Raw genomic sequence first — 19,659 nt, 5'->3', positions numbered from 1 at the left:
ACGTTGACTTTGGACAAATTTCCCCATATCTAAATGATATTAATTCTTCACTTTTTTCTTTTTAGTACCACATCCATTATTTTTATTTTAAACCATGGTACCTGATGAAGACCCGCCTAAAGGCAAATCTCCATGCTCGTTAATAACTCGCCAATACTCGACAGTCTGCCTAGACCACTAACATACTCGATAGGTGAACCATCATTCCATATAGCCACAAAGCACTACTCTTATAAAATTAGAACCCACTTCTTACTGATCTTTAGGACTATGCCAGATATAAAAATAACTAGCACTTCTCCTATAAATACCCACCTAAAACACTAATGAAAGGCTAATGCTAATACAACCTTCAAACACTATTCCTTAAGCCCCTATTTAAAATGAATCACACTGTTGTTACCTTACACTTTTGGTAACATCAGTACCCATTTGGATTCCAATGATTTTTTTGCTGATGTGATAGTTGGGAGTTCACTTAAATATGACACTAATTAATACATCAATAAAAAATCAATGGAATCCAATAGGTACATCAATTAAAACAGAAATAATGGATGCTAAAAGGAAACAAATTAATGAATTAGTACCATTTGAATATAAGTTGCAAAGCTTTGGTACTAACGGGCCAATTTACCCAAAATTAAGTGTGATGTGGATAGTGAGTGGAATGCTGATGTGGAGCTTTATCCTCCATCTCATTTAAAAATTTGAACGGATTTCTAATGGGTACTGTCGTCTGTAACGAAAATTAAAGTTTTAATACTAAAAAGAAAAATATTAAAGCATTGGTACCACTTAAAAATATAGGCAAACTTTTGGTACCAACAGAGTTATTTACTTTTAATAGTTGACAATTCTTCGATCAGTTATAATGCAAATAAGAACGCATGCAAAAGCAACAAGAGTAAATATCCGATTCAACTACCTAGTAGTCTCATAACAAGAGCAAGAATGAAAAGAACTCAAGGATTCACTAAATGGATGATTCAAGACTTGTAGAATGTTCTTACAATAATTCAAGGGTGCAAGAAAGAGTCAAACATCAGGCTTGAACTTTAAAAGAATTGAAGCTTAGTAATATTGACATAAATGTAAGAAGGCGAAATTAAGTGCAATCTATCTCAGATTGGTCTTATGATCAGCCTAAGCATTTTTAAGATATAAAGTAAATTTGAGGGCCGATTCAGCCTTCAAAATTGAAGAGACTTCTATTTTAAAAGGGCTATGCATTCGACTCTTGGTGTTTTCCATGACTAGTGATATTTTTATATGAGAAAAGCAAGATTTTTATGTTTTAGGCATATTTCTAAGTTGATTTTGCGGATAATGTTATGTATGGCTATCATTTATTTTAGCATTGGTTAAAATACTTGTTATTTTGTTTGTTATGCATTTGGGTCGATTGCCTAAGTTATTAGGTCTCAATTCAAGTATTTAGTTTTATGGCTAAATATCTTAGGGTTAGTTATTCCTTCTAACTTATATATTCAACCATATGTAGCATTTTAGGGAGATAATATTTTTGAATAAGAAAATTGAGAATGTATCTGTTATTTTTTTTATTGCTTAAATAAGTTTTTCTACTAATAAAGCTAATTACTTTGAGAGTAATTTATTCTAAAATTCTCTTTCACGAGTTGGAATTGAATTACAGACTTAGTTAAATCTAATTTAACTTTCTAGAGAGTTGCTTCTATGTGTAAAGATAAAAAAACTAAAGTTGGGGTTCGTGTCAAAGTTATCATAATTAAAAAACAGTCTCATTTTATTATTAAGAGTTTAAACAAACTTGTTAATAAATTTAATTGTCTTATTCTCATCCCTAGTTTATGTTTTATATACATGATGCGTATCAAGCATCAAGTGAGCTAAAACGTGTGGAATCTGAGTTCGATTGACTATTAGAAAAAGTCAACTTCTTTAAAATACCTTAAATCAACAATAATTTTATTTTATATTTTTTTAAAAAATTATTTTTTAATTTTTTTTTTAAATTTATGGTGTTATTTTTTTAATTATTTTTTGATTATTTTTAATTATTTTCAGTTGTTTATCAATTGTTTTTATCAGAAATAAATAAAAGAAAATTTAAAATTAACTAAAATTATTAATTTAAAATTTTAAAAACTATATTTTTATATTTTAATAAAAAATAAGAAAAATAAAAACTGTAAATTTAGTAAAAAAATAAAAAATATAAATATTTATAATATTTTTTCTAGAAAGAAAGGTGAGGGCTTTTTTTATTTTTTTATTTTTTTTCCCTCCCATCTTGATCTCGGCCCTGTCATTTTTTATTTTACTCGCCCAAAAGTGCGCAAGTCTGGTGCGTACATTACCAGAACCCAATTCTTAATACATGAAAAGAACAAAAAAAAGAAATTTAAAAACTTCTAATATTAACAACAATTACCTCAGCTTCCCTTCCTTTCTCTCTCTCTCTCTCTCTCTCTCTGTGATAGCATAGAACCCAACATCCCATCACCACCGTCGCCACCACAACCACAACCACCGCCATCGCAAACGGCGTCCTTTCGTAAGTAGCAGATTCATAGATCCGCTCTCAAAGTCCCCACTCTTCCTTACAAATTCAAAATTCTTATAAGCTCCCCTGTAAGTAAAAAGAAAAAGAATACATAAATTCTTTCATTTCCGTAACTATCTGTTTGGCTTTGCAATACCTCGATCATTACAGTGTTTTTTTCTTCTTTTTCTCTTAAATCCTCTTTTGATGATATTTTTTCTAAGAAACAAACAGAAATCATTTTTTGTCCTACCTGTACAGGGAATTAGGGTTTCTGGTCAATGACCGGATTTAGCTTACAGAATTTAGATTGAATCAACTGAGAGCTCTTAAACTAAGACTCGTCTCATAATTGGGGTTTTGATCAAAGGTTTTAGGGATTCTTAGGGTTTAATATCGATCTGGTGTTTGGAAAATCGAAGTTAGGGTTTATGATGATAGAATGACAATGGTGCGGCTTCTAGGTCTAAGTCGTGGAGAATCAGACGAGCTACCTAGAGAAATCACCTCGCGAAGTAACCTAATTAGTGAGTCTGGTGAGAGTGGATGGTTAATCAGGTTCTTTGACTCGTCTTTCTTCTGCGAGTGGATCGCAGTGAGCTACTTATACAAGCATGAGCATGCTGGGGTGCGTGATTATCTATGTAATAGAATGTATACATTGCCGTTATCTGGTATTGAGAGTTATTTGTTTCAAATTTGTTACATGTTAATACATAAGCCGAGTCCGTCTTTGGATAAATTTGTAATTGATATATGCTCTAAGTCTTTACTCATAGCTTTAAAGGTGCATTGGTTTTTGTTGGCGGAGATTGAGGATTCCGACGACAATGAAGGAATTAGTAGGATTCAGGAAAAGTGTCAAATAGCAGCAACTTTGATGGGAGAATGGCCCCCACTTGTTCGCCCACCAAATGAGTCTTCTACTCCTGGGAGTAAGAACCAGGTTTTGAATAAAATTCTTTCATCAAAACAGAAATTGTTGTCGCTGACATCTTCCCCACCTGTGAATAAGTCTTTGTCATTTTCACCGTCATCAGGGAATAATCTACAGGAGGATGGAAACCCTTTATCACCAGATGAGAACAAGATTTTTAAGAAGTTTATTCCGGGTCCAAAAGTTAGAGATGCACTGTTGTTTAGGAAATCAGTGGAGAAAGATGACGATGAGAGTGAGAAGAATGGATTTTTCAAAAGGCTTTTGAGGGATAGCAGTAAAGGTGATGATGAGGAGTTGACATCAAGCTCCGATGGCTTTTTCAAGAAATTTTTGAGAGATAGCAGTATTAGAGGAGAGGATGAGGAATTGACATCAACATCAGATGGCTTTTTCAAGAGGCTTTTGAGTAGTAAAGGTGAAGATGAGGAATTGACGTCAAGTTCAGAAGGGTTTTTTAAGAGGTTATTTCGTGATAGCAAGAGCGATGGTGATGAGAAGCCAGTTACTAAATCTATGGAAGATGATGATAAGGATGGTTTTTTTAGGAAATTTTTTAAGGAGAAGTTTGAGGACAAGAAGGATGGAAATGACAGGAATGAGCATGAAAAAAGAGTTAACTCTGAAGAGAAATGTTCAAGATCTTCTGAGGATGATGAAAAGGAGGGGTTTTTCCGGAAGCTGTTCAAGGAAAAGTTTGAGGATAGAAAAGATGGAAATGATAAAATTGATGAGGCAAATATCAATGGTGAGGAAGAAGAATCTTCTGACTTTTCATTGTTTCGAAGATTGTTTCGTGTGCATCCTGAAGATGTCAAAAGTACTTCAGTAAATGAGAGTAGCAATGGTGGTTTATTTGAGGGCAGCCCGGGGACTGAGAACTTTTTCCGCAAATTGTTCAGAGATCGTGATCGTTCAGTTGAAGACTCAGAGTTGTTTGGTTTGAAGAAGAACAAAGAGGTGCGTTGTTTCTTGCTTGGTGTGCAGTAAAAGTAGGTTCATTTTGCTCCACATATACTGGTACATGTTATCTTGACTTTATATTGGCCAAGTTTACCCTGATGGTCATTATTTGATTCTGCAAGTTTTGAAACTGTGATGTAAACATTTGATAAATTTTCTGGAATGTTTGTTGCACTCATATTTGTATTTATTTGAATTGGAAAATTAATCATATTGTGTATTTGATATATATAATAAAGATTAATGGTAATTGAAGTTGGTTTATTTATTCAAGTATAAGATAAATTCCGGCCGGACCTTCACACAAAGTATTGCATGTCATGTCTTTGGTGCTACCTGGAAGACAACAAAAGGTGCCACCCATGTATACTCGGAGATGATGAATTTTATGCCTTGTTGAAAACTTAAATATTCTATATGGGTAACACTATTCTCTGTTTAATCTTGCATATGATAGATTTTCTTCTTTTGGTTTTGGCATTCAATTCAATATCAATGAATTTGAAGCAAAGCTAATGGAGACAGCTAGATTTATATGCAATCGTAGACATAAAACTTGTATAGAATGCCATGAATTTCTTAGAGATGGTTTATTCACCTTTATGCGGGTCTCTTCAGTTAACCATTTGAGTCTGATCAATTAACCCAAGATCTTCCGCCTGTAATTTATTGATTTCCAATCTTTTATATTAGGGGCTATCTTGTTTTTAATAAGGTGGATTCATTAAACATAACAGAAAAGGTGTATTTATTAACCTTTAGCTTGTTATGTTATATTTTTTGTTTTCTTTGTCCTTCATTTTACCTCTTTATGAGCTGTTGATATCTGCAATGCAATTCTTTTTTTTAAAATTTTAAATAGGAAGTTGCATTTGGAAACTCTTAATCACAGATGAAATATTGAGCAGAAAAATAGTTTGTGATTTAAACAGGTCTAATGACTAAAAAGATGTTAACTTTCTTGCTTTTTATGATTTTATCCGATTTGTTTAATCTTCTCAAGTAGGCATGTAGGTTGACATATTACAAAACTGGTCAATGTTAGCCTTCCACCTAATTTATTGTTAATGTGTTAACACGGCCATCTAGCCCCATTTTTGGTCCACTTCGTATACTACTTGAAATTGGGAATTGAAACTCACTTCTTGGAACAGGATTGCATCTTCTGTTTGCACACAGGGAATACGATGTTTTTATTGTGGTTCTATATTTGGATAACTTGTATATAGGCAGAATGACATCTACTGTTTAGTATTATTTTTAAGATTAACAATCAAGTCCTTTAATTATTTCAAAATCAAAATTGAGATAGTATTCTTGTGATCTAGACATTTATTTTCCATTCCATATCCCAGGAACTCTCTTTAGTTATTTCAAAATTAAAATTGGAAGAGGATTCTTGTGATCTAGACGCTCATTTCCTATTTCATTTCCAAGGAAAATCAAACATGTCCTAAGGGTTTGAACTTCCAAAGATAAATTAAAGGACTCAAAAATAAATCTGAAAGACATCCAGGCTGGAAAATAAAATAATTACTCCCAAATTTAAAGTTGTAAGTTCTGGAGGGACTGCTAATTCATTTGAGTAGACATGAATAAAACACTAAGAGGACTAGAAAGTTACTCCATTCTAAACAGATATATTACATGTGAATCATGATTCTAAATTTCTGAACCCTGTAATCTTTTTTTGAACTTCTTGTTGTTTGCGTCATTCATCGATTATAAATGTAACTTAATGGTTCTTAGGAAAGAGATGAGGAAAGATACATACGTATTTAGCTACATAAAAGTTAGATTGGTTTGCTTCACTTAATTTGTCATGACCAAATTATTTTCTGCACTCAACTTTCTCTCTACCCAAACATAGCTTAGAACTTCCTCACTCTTTTTTTCTTTTAAAAACCTGTGTGGGTGATGATCTAAATTTTCAGTTGGTGGATTATCCATAATCACCTTCAGTGGTATGCAAATTTAAGATGGGAGAGCATGCATAATCATTTTCAGTGCTAGCTTCCATTTTACCTAACATTGACCATGAACTTGGCAGTAAATTTATTTCTCATAGCTGAGAGAATATGCACGGGGTATCCAGCAGTGAGCATTTTGACAAAAGCCTTTCTTAGAACAGAATACTCTGTAGAAAATACAGTAGCATCAAGTATAATAAAAATGTACTCATAAATTAGTAATACCTTTTGAAAGTGCACTAGTTAACAAGCGCATGTCAGACACAGTTAAGCTGAGTAAAATGGCTTTTTCATATGCTGAGATCTCCTGTTCATGGAGAAGGTACTAGTGGCATACCCAGGGATGTAGCATGCTGCAGGGATATCTTGTACTAGCATTTGTTGGAAATACCTTCCATTAGATTTATTTATCTGCACAAGTCTTATATTTTCCTAATATGATTTTTCTGTGCTCTTGAAATGGCAGAAACGTCCTGGTTCACCAAAGCAACAGAATGAAAAGTCGAGCACAAAGCCCCCACTTCCTAATAATACTGCATCACATTTCCGAAAAGGGGCTTATCATGAGTCACTAGACTTTGTGATGTCGTTATGTGAGACGTCTTATGGATTAGTTGATGTATTTCCTGTTGAAGATCGCAAAAGTGCTCTTTGTGAGGTTGTTCAGTTCATATTATGTATTCTTTTCCTCTTTTTACTCCTCTTTCTCTCTTGGTTTGAGGGGTGTTGATTTGTATGTTTGTTATTGCAAACATGCATATACGATCCTGCAACCATATGATTAACAGGATGTGTGAGTATGCGTGCATGTGCATGTGTGAGTACAACATTTGAAGCAAAACATCTTGCTTGAATCTTTTCTGATTTATTTAATGCTTTTGTTTCTTGAATTTTCAGTCACTTGCAGATATCAATTTGCATATAGCTGAAGCTCAAAATAGTGGAGGTATATTTTTATCGTAAATTATAGTTGGAGATTATACATGTTTAAGTATATTGTCATGTAGTTTCTTTAAGAGCAATCTTCTTATCTAAAAGTGGTCTGAAGAGATGCCACTTATTATGCATATTCTTACAAAGTTTCAGGTCTTAGTGGTAAAAACACTGTTGTTTGGAATAGGAGCTTCCAAATATGCATTCTAAAAAATGATGGAATATTTTGAAATGTGGTTCACTGTTTAATTTAAGTTCTTTTTAACTATTATGTTAATTTGAGAGAAGGTGAGACTCAATAAATGCCCAGAAGTATCTCATAACTGTAGTGCATTTTGAAACATTCTGAAGGATCATTGTGTAAATATTCTTGCCAATTATGCAGTGTATCATTTTCTTGAGAAGGTATTATTCGTACTTAGGGCGGATGGCATTTGGTGCTGGAGTGTGTGGTTTGATTTGAATTTGATATTTTTTCGTTAAAACCCTACCTTTCTTTCTCTCTCCATTTCCCATGCTCTCAACTGTATTTTAAATCGGTGTTTCTTTTAATTAGGTTAGTAATGCTATTTTTGTTAATTCAAATGCTTGCAGATAAATGATTGTGTCACTTGTAAGGAATATTTAAGTTTTAATGATCTTCTCTTTCAGATTTTGGATTTTAGATATAAAAAAATTGGGGGTCATATGATCATATGAGCTTAAACATAAAACTTTAGTTATATGGATTTTGTTTTATATTCTTAGCTCCATATAGTTATTTAAAAATCGCTGTTTATATTGTTAGGAGTTTGCTTTCCAATGGGAAAGGGGATGTATCGTGTAGTTCATATACCTGAAGATGAAGCTGCTCTTTTGAATTCTAGGGAAAAGGCACCATACCTGATTTGCGTTGAAGTTTTGAAATGTGATACGCCAAGGTATTTATGGATTTACATCATGCGTACAAGCAGCACTGGTTTTACTGCTTTAAAACACGTTTTGTTTCTAGAAGTGATTTAACTAGTGAATTTATCTGAATACACGCACTAAAGAATATTAACTTTTTTTATGTCTTGCCCTTTTAAAACTTTTTCAGCAATACCAAGGATGCATCTGCTGTTCAAAAGCTTTCCAAAGGAGGAATTCCTCTGGCAAATGGAGATGCATTTTTGCCAAAGCCTCCTCCATGGGCCTATCCTTTGTGGACTACCCAAGAAGTGTATCGGAATAGTAGTGACAGGATGTCAAGATCTACAGCTCAAGCTATTGACCAGGCTATGTCACATGCCATGGAGTCAAAATTGAAATTTGTCAGTGTGACCCTCTCTTTGGAGAAGCAAGTTTCTCGACAGTCAATGAATATTCGCCATGGTATAAATCGTAGCGGAGCACATCAAAGAGCAGTGGATGGCGGTGATTTGGAATGGGTAAGGGTAGTGCTGACAGCAGATTCTGGAGTTCGGATGGAAGATATTGGGGATCAAGGACCACCACGTCGAAGGGAGCATCGCCGTGTCCCCAGTACGATTGCTATAGAAGAAGTGAAGGTAGGCCTTGAAATTAACCTCCTTTTTTTTTTCTTTATATGATTATTGGGTTCTATGGTGTTAGTAAAATTTGAACTGTCTTCTGTAGGCTGCTGCAGCCAAAGGAGAAGCGCCTCCTGGCCTTCCTCTGAAAGGAGCTGGTCAAGATTCATCAGATGCACAACCCAGGGTAATTTTCACAAAAATAAAAGATAAAAGTATGCTTGAATCATGAAAGTTGGTTTTAGTGAAGAATGTTGACCCTTGATAGTTTCTGATCATCCAATAGGTTAATGGTGGCACCTCTGAAGCTAGTGATGCACTATCTGGTGAGCTTTGGGAGATAAAGAAAGAGAGGATTCGTAAAGCTTCAGTATATGGGAAGCTACCTGGTTGGGACTTGCGCTCTGTAAGTTCTTCCTATTAAACTAAAAGGAAAAAAAATAAAAAAGTTCTGTGTAATGTTTTGCTGAAAAATATTATTTCTGATATGCTAAAAAATGTTATGTTTTTTCTGAAACACTATAAAGTAACACTTCATTTACTCTCTGGTCCATGTTAATGGATTTACTTTGTATTCTGTTATAATTGTATATTTGAATGTCATTGTGATTTTATTTTATTCAGTATTAATGTACTGTTTTCTTGCTTGTTTCTCATGTAGGTTATTGTAAAAAGTGGTGATGACTGTAGGCAGGAGCATCTTGCTGTGCAGCTTATTTCTCATTTTTATGGTGGGCACCTCTTATATCAATCTTTGTCTATTGTTCAGCACTTGTAATTTGAAAGTAGTCCTTGTTGCTGTGCTGCTTTCCCTTGTGGTGGAGTTTTAATATTGTTTCTTCTTGGGGAAACACAAGGATATTGTCTTTAGGTTTGATAAATCCTAGATACCAGAGAGATCCTCTATCAATCAGTGAGATTGCTCCATGGCTTTTAAACTTCACCAAGTCCAACTAAGAATTATTTAACCATATCAGTAACACGCTTGAGGGTGAGTGTTGATGCCATGGTAAAGCTGTTCCTTCATAACCTATATACCCTCCCTGCAAGACTAGCAGGAAAGGTTATGTATACCAGACAACCCTCCCTCAGCCCTTGGAAAGCAGAGAGCCTCATGCATTCCAAGCACCCTCTTTCTTGATTAGTTGCATGTTTGTGTTTGTAAAGCACTGTTTCGGTGCGGGCCGCGAGAGCGGTACCAAATCGAGGCAAATTCTGAATACTAGATATGACCTCAAAATAACAGGGGTCAAGGTCGGCCAGTGAGACGATGGGGGATAAGCTTCATCGTCGAGAGGGGGCATGCATACTGGCTAATGCACTCTAATCAATGGATTGTGCCAGTGTACCTTTGTTCAAGCTTAAAATGAATTAACTAATGATATATATGGGAAAACTTCTCATAAAATTGCTAGCTATTCTTGACCCTTTTGTGACTGGATTTGTCTAATACATTTAATAGGTTTTTCCTTTGTAAAATAATTTTTTCACATATGATTTCTAGAACGATAGTTGAGCCGAAATTGTAATTTTACCAATGTAATCAACTGGTTGGAAATGGTACATCAACTATTGAATCTTTATCTTGTGGCATGGTCTGTTGCATCTCTTATGATGGTTTGTTATGAGAAAGTTGCATCTTGTCCCTTTTTATTGTTTTGTTAAATTTCTTACAGTAGATTCAAGCTTGTATTACTTGGTGTTGATGCCAGATATATTCCAAGAAGCTGGTCTCCCTCTCTGGTTACGTCCTTATGAAGTCTTAGTCACTTCTTCTTATACAGCTCTTATTGAGACAATTCCTGATACTGTATGTATAGTCGCTATTTTATGACTTAGAATTAATTGTTTTCAGTAATCTCAGTGATAGTGATCCTGTTTTACAGGCCTCACTTCATTCTATTAAAAGTAGATATCCCAGTATCACAAGTTTGCGTGACTTCTTTGTCGCTAAGTATGAGGAGAACTCCCCAAGTTTTAAGCTTGCGCAGGTAATAGACAGTTCAAAATTTCTGTGTACAAAAGGTCACTGTATTACTGTTTTGTTGGTTAACAAAGCTCAATCACCAAAGCTTCTTCACAGCTATGTGCTCTTCGGGGATGCATTATCCAATAAATGTTTTTCCCATGGAGTCATTTGGATGTCTGCTCTTGGACGTGGTAGTTTTTTTTCTGTTATCTGTATGTGCATACACCATTGGCTTTCTTTATCTTTATTAGTTTTTAAAAAATGGAAATAGCTTATGTTTCTTGATTGAACTCTGAAACTAAGGAATGTATGCTAGGACAGGAGGGAATAAAATAAAAATAGACGACTGCATGCATGCTAGAAGAATTGTGGTTCATAGGTGCTAATTTCTTTAAGCGCCCTTTGGGACTACTTTTCCCAAACTGCTTTTCCAAAAAAAGAAAGAATTTTGTTTTTTATTTTATTTTTGAATTCTCAAAACTACTTTCCGAAAGATACAGGTAAATTGATGCATTTCCTAAAGGCGGGTTTGGCAAGATCAGTTTATAGAAAAAATTAAAACAGTCAATCTATTAAATTAGAAACTTTCTAAACTTACTTTTTCTTTAACACCCAACAACAATCCGGAACATGCTATATACCATGTCTTACACCTTATAGATAACTCTAGGGTTTGACTCGGTTCTTGTAAATTGTATATGTTGTATTTGACATGCATCAAAGTAGGAAAGGCAAACATCAGTGAATTATGCATCAAAGTAGGAAAGGCAAACATCAGTGAGTTATCTAAGATAGTATCTGGTGAATGGGAGGTGGAAGGGAGAGGAGTGGGGAAGTGTTTGGCATCATCTTTTTGTTTTTGGTTTGCATAATTTGGAAGTGTGTTAGGTTGAGAAAACCATAACATATGGTTTTCTTAGGTTGTGGCAATCTTTTTTTTTTCTTCAATTTATGACATGAAGTGTTGAAACTAGTTATGGTAATGATACAAAACTGTCTTGACAATGAACTACAGAAAACCAAAAACATGGATAATAAAGGCTGTTAACTATTGGTATTTGTAGTGTCTGGTTTTATTTGGTTTCCCCTCTTTGGAGGTTGTGCCTCTTAAGAATACCCCCGAGCATGGAAACAAGAGTCAGTGGATATGGTTTTAGTCAACTTGATTAAGGACAAGCCTGGTTAAAATGAAATTGTTCCTTAGACTGGAGCTAGTCGGTACTTGGTAGGTTAGTCTGTTATTCCATGGTTCTGAAAAATTTCATGGAACTGGGCTTGCATGACACTGTTAGACATGCTTTTCCTCGAACAAAACCACAACAAGTCATGTAATTTAGGTAAGTGAAAGATTCATAAGATGAAAAAGTGTTCAATGTAATACCGGCCCATCTACCTCCGCTGCATACTCCTTAGCTTGAACTTTCATCTTTGATTCTTTGTACCTAAATGTTGAGGTTTATCCCGTAGAGGTTCTCTATTGTTTTCAATCTTAGTCCATTTGGATCCTAACCCCATATTTCGGAGCCTTACAACCTGGGGACATGAAAAGACCAAAAGATCTTTGACAATTCCAAAGAAGGTTTTCCTGTATGTTCATCGTTAAATATTGCTGGATCCCAATGTCAAATAGCTGCCAAGAAGCACAAGCCAAAAAACACAAATAAAAGTAAAGCACCAGGTACAATATTAAATTCAGGTGCCCATTGGGTTACAACTAAATTGATGTAAGCTCACTTGGAAGTCTGTTTTGTGTTCTTATTTTATTTATTCCTTGGGTGGACGGGAGGGGATGTCATTTGAGTTGTTAATCAGGATGCTGTGCATTTAAACTAGGACTCTTAATGGGTCAGTTGGGTATCAGGCTTAGCCTGATTAGAAAAGCAAGTGGAAGGCTGCGTTACCCTCCTGCAACCCTCAAGTGTTGGAGAACTTTGTTCATTGGTTTCCCCCCTTGTCAAGAAGATTTTCTAATTTCTGCTTTTTACCAGTGAAGAAAAATCAGAACTGATGACATCTGGATTTTTCCTAGAATAGGACTGATATGCTAAGTATTAATTTCAACTAAATTTAGCTGATTTTAAATATGCCACTCCAACAGAAGCTCGTCAGGAGTAAGGGGGGCTTATAATCTAGTACTGTAAAACAAAATTATACAAAGAGAACGCTGTACAATTATTTTTCCTTTTCATTTCCCCCTCCTGTACATGTATTCACTAAAAGTTCTGAAAGGCAAATGGAGATTAGATGCATGGTTTAGGAGTTGGGTTTCTGTTGCATCCTTTAAAATTTCAGTTTGAAAACTTTGTTTTGAGTTAGAGGATTCATTTTCTCATTATGCTGGATATTTTTGGAAGCATATGGATTTTGTCCTGCCCTATAATACTCCTTTAACTTAGTGGGTGCATATTTTTTTGTAGGCTGTTTGCAGCTTGTTTCTGTATTTTTTCATCAAATGGGCTAATCAATTATGTAGGGACAATATTATTGTGTTAATTCTTGTCCGCTCCTTATTTTATAGTATTATTTTTAGACGAGGGAAGAAAGTGATCCAAGTTACTAATATTCATGTTCTGCGTTCCACATGAAGAATTTCAGTCTGATTCTTCTGACTGGATACTTTATTAGCTAATTAATTGATTTACCTTTTTTCTCTTCAGAGGAATTTTGTAGAAAGTATGGCTGGATATTCTCTAGTGTGCTACCTTCTGCAGGTACAGTGCCTTTTTTTTTTTGTCTTAAAAATTTTAGTAATATTTAGACAAACTCACATGACTAGCTATGGTTGTCACATAGAGGATTGAAGTCAGATTTGCATATAAATTTCTTTGCATGTACATGTTTTGTGTATATCTCCAAGAGGTAGCGCTTGGGTAGGATCTTCAGTTTTAGATTGCTGATATACAGGCCCTATGCAGTTAATGTCAGCCAGCTCCTCCATAGGGTTTAGTCATTTATGCTGAGTATCACTCAGATACTGAACGTGAATAACAAATTGTGTGACCTGAGAACTATAAATTTCAACTGCTGTTTTTATTCTCTTTAAAAAGATACATCATTTGATGGCCTTTAATCTTCTATTTGGTATTGTGAGCCCACTCTGAAACCCTGAAAGTTCACTGACGAATTATCTGTATTTAGGTGAAGGATAGGCACAATGGAAACTTATTAATGGATGAAGAAGGTCATATTATACATATTGATTTCGGATTTATGCTCTCTAATTCACCTGGTGGTGTTAATTTTGAAAGTGCGCCTTTCAAATTAACCCGAGAACTACTTGAGGTATGGTAGTTAACAATTTTTGCCCTGTTCAGAGTATGCCATCTGCAGTTTATTCAATTCAGTGTTAATGTTCTGCAGTCTTAATTATGCAGATATTTAATATCTCGACTTGGTTTTGGGTTAGGCTTTGGATTCTATTGTAATGGGAAGTTTGATGATTGTTTTAGGTCATGGATTCTGATGCCGAGGGTATTCCAAGCGAGTTCTTTGACTATTTCAAAGTAAGGATGAAGTTTTTCTTTTGTCTTTATATTATTTTTGGCCCCTCACTCTCTAGGAATTCTCATTTCTTATGTCTTTTGCTCTTTAAATGCAGGTTTTATGCATTCAGGGCTTCTTAACATGTAGAAAGCATGCAGAGCGTATTATTCTTTTGGTTGAGATGTTGCAGGTAACACCAACTTAGCTTTAAATGCAGATAGTTTGTACATGCAAAACGAGTGTGTGTGCATTTCATGCTTTTCTTTTTTAAATTATTCCTTGCACTTGCTATAGAGTAGTTTTTGGCTCTGTGGGTCAACATTGTGAGTTGATGGGGTTCTTTGATGCGAATATTTCACTTCATACTGCACTATGTGATGCAACCTTTGGTTGCTTAAAACTGAAAAGAAAAAGAAGTCATGGGTGGATAAGTGACTGAGTAACCAAATGAATCAAAGTTTTCCTTAGAATGGTCATACATCTGATTGGTTGATCCTCATTGCTTTGCTGCAAAACAATTGTTCGAATTGGACTGCTCAGTTTGATTTTAAAGGAGATACACGATTTGATTGCACATTAGTTCAAAATTTTAAGCAGCAGTCATAATTATTAGACAGATTCTGTTCAAATTAATTAGCCCAACCTGCCACTGGCTATTATTATTCTTTTTTTTTTAAGGGTGTCTATTTCCTTTTCTTTTGTGATGGGTTTGTGGGATGGTTGAGCGTGTTGGAGTAATGGAGCTGCTGGTTGAGAAATACCCAGCCCTAGCAAAAGTAATTGGTTTCCCCTTCAGTTGAAAAGCCTAAGGCTCTAGTTTTCTGGAATACAGAGATTCTGTGCATGTGTGTGTGTGTGTGTGTTTGTTAATACTAAATGGCGGTTCATAGTTTAAATTATTGACATATCTTGCTTTTAATATGATGGTAATTTAACTAATGGAAGATTATGCACTAGATTATGCTGCTTGTTAATTAAGTGAAGACTATTGTTACCTGTTTTGCTTGTATTGTCTGTTAGCTCTACCTTTTGTCTTCGAAACCACAATTCCAGGAAGTGGCCTGTTCCTTAGTTTCCCCATTTTCTCCTAAATTCATGCAAGCCTGGCTCTTTATCAGTGGATTTCGATTTAGTGGGTTTAAATATCGTTATGTAGAGGATGAAAGTTTCGAGCCTTCTTTTCCAAACTCCTTACTTTCATTTGTCCTGCATACTTTTCTTTTATTTTCCTATTGGATTTCCACTCTCATTTTCAATTTAGGCAGGGGTGACAATATGGTGTCAGCAGGAGAGATAACACCAGAGAGGTCATAATACCATGATCTACTTATAAAGTATACAAAATACATGGCCGATGTTTTTGTGTGCAGGATTATGTTAGTTGCTAGATCTGTTAAAACCTGATTTATGGATAAATTTATTTAACACTAGTTAGATCCGTTAATTTGCCCACCATCAAGGGGGTTTTAGAAAAACTACAAATTTCCTACATGCACATGGGTTAATTTTATGAATGAAGTATGATTATGTTTGGGATGGGTTAATTTTCAAAAAATGCTGTCTTACTTCTTTTTATTGGCAAAGCTTTTTGGACAAAGATCTGATTTTCCTTTCATTTATAATGTCATTAAGTACTTCATCTTTTGATATTTAATGACAAATAGATAGTCAATTTCTAGATAAATGAGGATTTGAAGTTAAGGGGGTTTTAGATTTTGTTTTAGTCGCTATTCATCTATTTATACTCTTTAGTTAAATAGATCTTGATATGTCAATTTGGTGCACGAATGGGGATGAAAATTGTTTGATGATAAATTTGATTTCTGGAAGTGTATTTGAAGTTTTAATTCATCAAGAAATAACTCTTAAAGCACTCTATACATTCAAAAGTGTCTCTCTTTATATCATTATATGTATAAAAGTAAGAAGGGAGGGGAGACGATTAAATATACTAATAGGGCCTTACTAATTTTTTAGTTAATTAGGTGAATTTGATCATTTATTAATATAATTTAATAATATACAATATTTACTATTAATAGTTCATTTAGTATCCTAGAAGTCCAATTCTATTAGGATTTTAAATCAGCAGTGATTCTAATCCTAGAGAATAGCATTTTAATTATATTTTTAATATTATATTAACTAATAAACTAATTTTTTTAATTACACAATGATTCCTAATCCTAAAAAGAACATGTTAACTATTTTTTAATATTAATTATATATTTAATTTAATATGAATCTATTAAGCAAAGAATTAAAATAACATATTAAAGTGGCAATAATAAATGGAAAAAAGATATTGTATCAGAGCAATACCTGCTAATTTTTATATATAAGCTTGTAGATATTCACGGTTCGTTAAAATAAAAAAGAGTCTAAAACTTATTTTATCCATCTTATTTGCATTGCATACTTGGACCAATCACAATTTTTTCTTTTTCTTTTTTATGTAAAGTCTATACTCCTACTTTCTAACTACTAAGTTTTTCATTTATATCAACTATAGTTTTTACAATTTGACTTTTTCGAGGATCTTAATTTATTTTCTGGATAGTCATATTTATTTTTTGATTTATCTTAAATATTCTTTTTAGTTAATTGAGTTGTGGTTTTGATTTAAAGAGAAAATTGATAGGAAACTTAAAGAAAAAAAGAAAATAAGTTAACTTAGGAGATTACAAGGATTTTCAAGTTGAATGAGTCATATTTATCAAATATGTGATGACATGCTCGGAGAAAGAAAGTTTGAATAGTGATTAACAATAAATCAACTAATTAGTAATAATTTTATTAGTTGTAGTTTATTAATATTTTTTTAATTATTGGAATATTGAATTTAATTATTTAAAAATTCATGAACTAAATTAATTAATATATCTATGAAAATAATGAATCACATGCAAATACAATCCGACAGAGGCCTTGGATTAATTAGTTTTCAAAAATAAAATTTAGATGAATTGATTATTAATTAGTTTTATCGTTTATTGTAAATAAATAACGAGTTTAATTATTAATATTCATGTGCAATACATGTGAGTAAAAAGCATATGTATAAATAAATCAGTGGCAGTATTTTTGTGAACTAGTCCTTATTTTTATAATGGAATAGTTAGATAAAGGCCATGATGGTTATTGCAAATATGAAGAATAGGACAGGATTTTAGAAAAGAATTGGGCTTTTCTCTTTTTTCTCGTCTCAGAGAAAATTGAATTACTATATATACATGTATCAGTTGCAGTTTTTTTTTTTAACTCAAATTCTTTTTATTTTTATACTGGGAATTGTTGTATAAGAGAAGAGCATCATAATTAGATATGAAGAGGATCTTAAAAAAAATTGGGTGTTTTGTTTTTTGTTTGAGAGAAAATTGAACTAGTAAGAAAGTATACGATGGTAGAAGGGGAAGATTCAATCTTCTTTGTGGTATAGTGTTTGTTAAATAAGATTAATCTTAATTTGCAATATATTCTTGAAAATATCGTAAAAATGATGACACTATTAATGGATTATGTGAGGTACTACGGTTACAGAGGGATTTGAAAGTCCATTTTGCAAAAAGCATTATTCATTCTTCCCACTGAGTGTTAATTTAAAGTAACTATTATGGATTAATTATTATTAGTTTGGAAGGGGGGAGGAAAATGGATGGTAAAGAAGGAAAAAAACAACAAACTCTAATAAAAGTTTCTAGGGTAAATAAAACATGATAAATGGACAGTGGGTGCAAGAAACAACCATAAGCAAGTTCGTATTGTTTTCCTAATTTATTATTTTCGTTTCGGTAACTTTTGTGTGTTGAGAAATGTGCGTTAAATTGGTTAATAATTGTCGGTTAATGGTATTTTGGGTGTAATTTGTTGGATCAGGATTCCGGGTTCCCATGTTTTAAAGGTGGTCCACGAACAATACAGAACCTAAGAAAAAGATTTCATCTAAATTTGACAGAAGAGGTGAGATTATGTTCTGTATTAATATCATTGTGCACCAGTTTTTACTGTTATGGTTATCATGAGATAGTCTGTTGCTTTCTCGCAGCAATGTGTCTCCTTGGTGCTTTCTCTTATCAGCAGCAGCTTAGATGCATGGCGGACACGGCAGTATGACTATTATCAGAGAGTGTTGAATGGGATATTGTGAAGTTAGATTTTTCATGGTAACTGCATTCTTTGCACCCTTTGACAAGTTGCCAGTATGGTGAAGCATTTTTATCGGAGTTGCACATAAATCACTGTCATACAAGGGCAATTGCTTCATCGCATTGTGGCATTGGGATTTTGTCGAAGATGTACCAAATGCTAAGCGAATATAGCCTGTTTTAACTTGGTGTGAGGAGTTTGTAATTGTATCGGCTGAAAGACTTCTAGGAAGTCTAGCAGGCTAAATTATCTTCAGTGCTCTTCTTTTTTCGCTGTTTCCTGTTGTCATTTATCATGAGATCCTGCTGGCATTTGAGGAATTTATTTACTCAAAAGGAAGGCATGTGCTTCTACCCTTTTCAGACAGCATGTACAGAGCGATTCCTATCAGGACAATGGACCAGACATGAAAAGGATTACGAGGCCACAATTGCTGGTCGGATCACCTACCGGATAGTGGTCAGCGGAAGCAAACACAAGTAGCAAATATTTGTTGTTTTGTATATCTACCATTTTGCTGTTAGAAGTTGATATGTGTTCTTCAATAGAAGGTTGGCAGACAACATGAGAAGGTTGGCCTGTTTGTCATTTCTGGTGTCGACAATTTTATGGCAAGTTTTGCTGTGTAATTGCTCGACAGTGTTTATGGCAAGTCTTGCTGTGTATTGCACGACGGTGTTTATGGCAAGTCTTGCTGTGTAATTGCTCGACATGTTCTACCAGGAAGTTGTGTTTGTAATATGAATACATCGGGTAACATGGTATTATATTTTCTTTGAAGGTAAAAAGTTTTGTTTATTGAAATTCCAGTTGTATATCATGGTCTTGGTGGGCATTGAATTATGGTTCACATTGTATTTTATATCATCTCGAGTTTGTACACTAGCTTGCAATATGCTAGGTTTCTCCGTCAGCACCCCTTCTATTTTTTTCTTCTTTGCTCCTGTCTTAATCCTTCACTATATGAGAATCCATGTAATATATGATATAGAAACTCGAAAAAGGATCGGTATTGTTTGCTGTTACCTGCTGCCTGTCGCATGGTGGTAAAGCTTATTTAGAAAAATTCCTGTGCTAATATGGTGTTTCAAGTGGATTATGGTTGCTTGAAGTGTTTTGTGCCTATGCAATTATCGTGTATTAGCTTAAAAATTTCTGCGATGGTATGATGTTTCATATGACTTCATTTTTACATTTTGCTAGTATTTTTGTTCTGCCTT

At 34.0% G+C, this 19,659-nt stretch overlaps 1 protein-coding gene across 6 annotated transcripts; it reads left to right on the top strand.

Moving 5' to 3' along the window:
* The first annotated feature begins 2,336 nt into the window (after positions 1-2,336).
* On the top strand, positions 2,337-19,352 carry LOC8259149 (phosphatidylinositol 4-kinase beta 1). 6 transcript variants are annotated; one of them, XM_048377043.1, is made up of 17 exons: positions 2,340-2,616; positions 2,789-4,424; positions 6,864-7,055; positions 7,295-7,343; positions 8,118-8,250; positions 8,409-8,859; positions 8,948-9,028; positions 9,128-9,247; positions 9,503-9,572; positions 10,554-10,651; positions 10,728-10,832; positions 13,468-13,521; positions 13,949-14,092; positions 14,260-14,313; positions 14,409-14,483; positions 18,170-18,253; positions 18,339-19,352. In XM_048377043.1, exons 2-17 carry the CDS (start codon positions 2,970-2,972, stop codon positions 18,438-18,440), a joined length of 3,267 nt encoding a protein of 1,088 aa, XP_048233000.1. In that variant the 5' UTR covers positions 2,340-2,616; positions 2,789-2,969; the 3' UTR covers positions 18,441-19,352. The 6 variants fall into 6 exon arrangements, 4 of the variants coding, with proteins under 4 accessions (XP_048233001.1, XP_025012776.2, XP_048233002.1 ...); XM_048377044.1 differs by lacking the exons at positions 14,409-14,483; positions 18,170-18,253; positions 18,339-19,352 and having other exon boundaries at positions 2,337-4,424; positions 14,185-14,302; XM_025157008.2 differs by lacking the exons at positions 13,949-14,092; positions 14,260-14,313; positions 14,409-14,483; positions 18,170-18,253; positions 18,339-19,352 and adding an exon at positions 10,925-11,001 and having other exon boundaries at positions 2,338-4,424; positions 13,468-13,482.
* Positions 19,353-19,659: the final 307 nt, after the last annotated feature.

The sequence above is a fragment of the Ricinus communis genome, chromosome 7, assembly GCF_019578655.1.
Source record: "Ricinus communis isolate WT05 ecotype wild-type chromosome 7, ASM1957865v1, whole genome shotgun sequence".
NCBI classification, from domain to species: Eukaryota; Viridiplantae; Streptophyta; class Magnoliopsida; order Malpighiales; family Euphorbiaceae; genus Ricinus; species Ricinus communis.
Note: the sequence above shows the minus strand (reverse complement) of the source record. Positions and strands in the feature narration are given on the sequence as shown.

Bases quoted from the DNA above. Each gene is read 5' to 3' on its own strand.
- LOC8259149 (XM_048377043.1), top strand. From the start codon at position 2,970: ATGACAATGGTGCGGCTTCTAGGTCTAAGTCGTGGAGAATCAGACGAG. The intron at 7,056-7,294 runs GTTGTTCAGTTC...TTGAATTTTCAG, and splicing joins GCAAAAGTGCTCTTTGTGAG to TCACTTGCAGATATCAATTT. The intron at 14,484-18,169 runs GTAACACCAACT...TTGTTGGATCAG, and splicing joins TTTTGGTTGAGATGTTGCAG to GATTCCGGGTTCCCATGTTT.